Here is a 4,710-nt window from a genome sequence, read left to right on the forward strand (position 1 = left end):
TAGAGTTCTTTTTTACAGGACTAGTTTCAAGTTTCTTTGACCATTTTTCAAGGACATGCTTTATAGATGCTTTACCATCTTGGTTACTTTCCTCTGGACACATTCTGATTATTAGCTTGGCTTATCAAATTAAAATATTCATCCAAGTAGAAGTACCCAACAAAGGATAAACAAAAGGTAATGAAATTCAGGAGAGAGGTTAGAGTTGGAGATGGATTTAAGAGTCACCCTCCTAGAGGTGAGAGTAAAACAATGAGACAAGATGATGTCCCTTAGAGAGAAAGGAAGAAGAAAATTGCAGAGAAATAAATGTTAAACTTTAAAAAGCAAAATGATACTACAAACTCATACTATAACTTGCTAGAAATTACTTGTGTTTTCCCCAGCAGTTGTGGTAACTTTGTGTACAGGGATAAAATTTGGAAATTTTATTGTGCTCATGAAGCTAAGAGACTGTGGGTGAGACAAATCTGGCATTTGGACTGATTTTTATCTAGGTTTTAAGGCATACAAAAACCTATTGTTCATAGTGAACAGAAGAAAAGGATATATAGCCTTTACTATGTAGCACTTTCAAAGCTAATTCTGGATATTTCCAATCTTCCAAGACATTTGAAATTTAAGATCATGAGTATTTCACTTGTAGAGGCCTCAAATAAATTGATTGTTTTATATATGAGGAAAGCAAGGTCCTAGCTTCCTATCAGTGTCATAAAACACTCGGAGGGACACAAAACAAGTGAGATATAGGGAGGTCATTCAGATATTTTTTTTTAAGATTTTTTTATTCGGGAATTGGAGTAGGGGAACAGTGTTGGGGAATTGGAGAAGGGGAACAGCCACATTGTTGTCCTTCAATCTTAGTTGTGGAGGGTGCAGCTAGTTCAGCTCCAAGTCCAGTCGTGCCACTCAGCTCACCGTGCTGTGTTCAATTAGTTGTGGGTGGGCGTAGCCACCATCCCATGTGGGTGTTGAACCCTCAGCCTTTTTGTTAAGAGCATGCACTCTATCTCCTGAGCCACCTAGGCGGCAGCTCAGCTCAAAGTGCCAAGTTCGGTCTTTAGTTGCAGGTGGGCATAACCCACCATTCAAACCAGCAGCCTTATTGTTAAGAGCACGTGCGCTCACCAGCTGAGACATTCTGCCACCTGTTGACAACTCAGCAGCAGCTCACTGGCCCATGTGGATGTGGGAATCGAACCAGTGACCCTGTTGCTCAGAGCTCGTACTCTTGAGCAAGATCTTAACCAACTGAGCCACTTGGCCAGCCCACTGAGATATTTTTAAATCATTAGCAGGAAGGCCAAAGAAACAAATATTAATTTGAATGTCAAGCTCTGTGTTTGTTTGTTTGGTTTTTTTTTGGTTTTTTTTTTTTTAAAGAGTTTTTATTGGGGAATTGGGGGATGGGAACAGACAAGTTGCTGTCCTTTTGTTCTTCAGTCTAGTTTTGGAGGACATTGCTTCACTGGCCCAAGTTGGCACCATCATTGCACTCTTCCCAGGCGAGGCAGATCAATCACTGGCTTCTGGTCGGCTGCTCACTGCGGCTGCTGGCCGCTCACGCTGGCTGCTGGCTACACANACTCACAGAGATACTGAACTTTTAGTTAGAATGAGAAGTTTTTCAAGAGAATTATCAGTAGCTGATGGTAGTTGTGGAGGAAGAGTCCCAAACATGTTCATTTATTCATTCATGCATTCTATATTTGCATGCTCATTCTATATTTGTTAATTGAACCTCTACTATCTGTCAAGCACCAAGACAAATGTAAAAAATGAATAAAACATAGTTCTAGCCTCAGGAGGCTTCCAGTCTATGAGAAGAATGGCATGAAAAACAATAGATTTTATAAAGTGTTTTAGGTGCCATGATACAAGTCTGTACAAGATTTCATGGCATTTAGTTTCAGCTACACAGAGACTTATCAAGGATGTCCCACGTTTCTACCATGATTACAAGTTGTTTTCTTCCATTAAAATCATGGGATTCATAAAGATAGGCCCTCATTCTTAAGCGCAGAGCAATCCAACTCTAATCTGTAGCTCCAACAGAATATAAGCTTTATGGGAAAAGAGAATTTGTTCAATTCATCACCCTGCCCCCAGTACCTAGATCAGTGCCTTGAAAAGAATTGCTATTCAATGAATATATGTTGACTGATGGAATGAATTTGTGGTCAAGAAGAAGACATCATAAATGTTAGGGGTGAAACTTGAATACTTTTTAAGAAATGGGAGGAAAGTGTTTTTCCCAACAAATCCTGGAAATTTCCATTCTGTGCTGTAATTTGTGTAAAATTAAAACCATATTATAGATCCATGTTTCAAGTGAGAGTGTAAACATAGTGATAGCATCGCGCTGAGTCAGGATCATATTCTGGCCCAATCCTGCCATTCCGAAGCTGTGTGATGGCGGGAAGCTTCTTAACCTGTCTAAATCCATTTACTTATGTGTTAAATGGGAATACAACCTATCTCATGTGCCTTGTAGGACTGCTTAAGGATTAAATGATATAATGCTTTTGTGCACCGCCAATATAAATTTTAAAGTATTATGTAACTATAAAATATATACTAACATTAAATATCTCGGTTTTAAATATTACAAGAATGCTTTCCAAAGGCAACTGATTAACCCATTGTTTTCTTTTGTTCGTTTGTTTTTCTCTAGTGCAGTGCCTGGAGATGACCACCAAACGGAAAATAATCGGCCGCCTAGTGCCGTGCCGATGTTTCCGAGGTGAAGAAGAAGTCATCTCGGTTTTAGATTACTCCCACTGCAGCCTTCAGCAGGTGCCAAAAGAGGTCTTCAACTTTGAGCGGACATTAGAGGAGCTTTATCTAGATGCCAACCAAATTGAAGAGCTACCCAAGGTAATTTTTTTTTCAGGCTTTTTAAAGTCTTTCTTTATTCCACATGTGTGGGTTGGTTTTGGTAGTAGATTGGGGGAGGGAGGTTACCCAAGGTANTATCTACTATATTCCATATACTTTGCTGGTCACTGGGAAAATAGTGATTGAACAAACTTATGTACTCTCTAGCATGAATGACAGACATTAAACAAGGAATTGCATCAAGTATGCTGTCTTGTATGATATAAGGGGAAGCAATAGGTGTTTTGGAAACATTCAGTGGAGCACTCTCCCTGAAGAATGTCAATCCAACTAAAACTTAAGGATGCAAAGGCGTTCCCTAGGAGAGGAGTGACCAGCTTCCAAAGACAGTGCAAATGTGACATATTTAAGGAACTGGGAAAAATTAAGTATTGCTTAAATACTTAGTGCAAGAGTGACAATGGGAAAAATGAGGATGGAGACATTGTAAAGACCTTCTGAGATAAGATAGGAAGTTTGAATTTTATCTGGATGATTCACTTATGGGTTTACCTGGGTAGCAGCATTATCAGGTATGTGTTTTAGAAAGATCGTTCGAGCTGCCTGAAGAATAGACATAAAAGTGTAAACGCAAAGGCAAGAAGACCAGTAGAAATCTGTGAGAGAATAGTGACCTAGCTCAGGGTAGAGACCCTGAGGATGGAAAAAAGGGCACAGTTGGAGAGGCTTTTTGAAGGCAAAATTTACTGGATTTGGTCATCTGTTTGATCTCTTGATTTGGGGGGAAGGAGAAAAATGAGTCACAGGTGACTCCCAGTTTTCTACTAGAGAACAAGGAGCAGACCAAAAGATGGAGATATGGAGTCCAGGAAACCAAGGCCCAGCTCAGGAAGGTAACAATGAATTTGTGTGGAAGCCACGCACACTGAGAGAGCGATCTGCCCAGACTGGAGCCAGCAACACCAGGTGCAGGAATGAGCGCCTCCAGAATAAAATGTGGACCTAGCAATTTACCTGATGTGCTTTAACAATTGGAAATATAATTGCTGGGCATTCGACAGAGCTGTTTGAGGATTTGGAAAAAAAAGAAGGATAAATGTGTAGAGAATCAAGCAAATAAAAAATAAAGCAACACAGAAAAGAAAATAAGAGTAAAAAGAAAAAAAAACACAGTGTGCAAATAAACATTAATATCAGCATTAACTACTGATGTAACAAAAATTGGATGTAAATATATCAGGAAGATAAGGAAAAAGTAAGAATGATGATGGTTGTTGTGGAGAGAAATCATATGATTTTTTTTACCTGCCTTAATATGAAATAAATATGCGGTATCTGTAATTTATAAAAAAAAGTAGAAATACATGTGTATTCTATAGAAATATAGAAGAATATACAATAAATAGTAGCTAAAGGAGTTGAAAACAACTACCTCTAGAAGAGGGATTGTATGATGCGAATGACAGGACAAAGAACTGATGTAATGCTTTTACAAAACTAAAAATTAATTTTAAAGGAAGAAAGAGAATTGAGCTGGAAGAGAAAAGCACCAGAGGTTAACCTTTTGGTAGCTCTGACCAAATTATCATACTTCTTTTTGAAAATGGCCCATATGACACACTGATAAATGTAAATATCCAATGCTTTCAGGTAAATTGCAAAGTAACATTTGAGCAAATTAAAGGACGTGATAAGTTAAAAATGTAAATTTTTAAAGGTGGGCCGGTTGATATTTGCTATCTACTCTTCACTAGTTCTTATAATACTAGTTAACTGATTATCACATGTTTTAATGTTATTTTGTTCCTGGTTCCCTCCTTAGTATGTGAAGTAGTTCTAAGTCAGAGGGCATTTACTAATGTTGTCAGAGAG

At 38.4% G+C, this 4,710-nt stretch overlaps 1 protein-coding gene across 1 annotated transcript in view; it reads left to right on the forward strand.

The window, feature by feature from the left end:
* LOC109377361 (leucine-rich repeat-containing protein 7-like) overlaps positions 1 to 2,928 on the forward strand; it is a gene marked incomplete at its 3' end in the record, with an annotated part of 219,158 nt that extends 216,230 nt beyond the window's left edge. The window contains exon 3 of the mRNA XM_019633698.1: positions 2,675 to 2,928. Within this exon, the coding sequence (XP_019489243.1) occupies positions 2,675 to 2,928 (254 nt within the window). The remainder of the gene's footprint in view (positions 1 to 2,674) is intronic.
* Positions 2,929 to 4,710: the final 1,782 nt, after the last annotated feature.

This window comes from Hipposideros armiger, unplaced genomic scaffold, assembly GCF_001890085.2.
Source record: "Hipposideros armiger isolate ML-2016 unplaced genomic scaffold, ASM189008v1 scaffold_1375, whole genome shotgun sequence".
Lineage (NCBI taxonomy): Eukaryota > Metazoa > Chordata > Mammalia > Chiroptera > Hipposideridae > Hipposideros > Hipposideros armiger.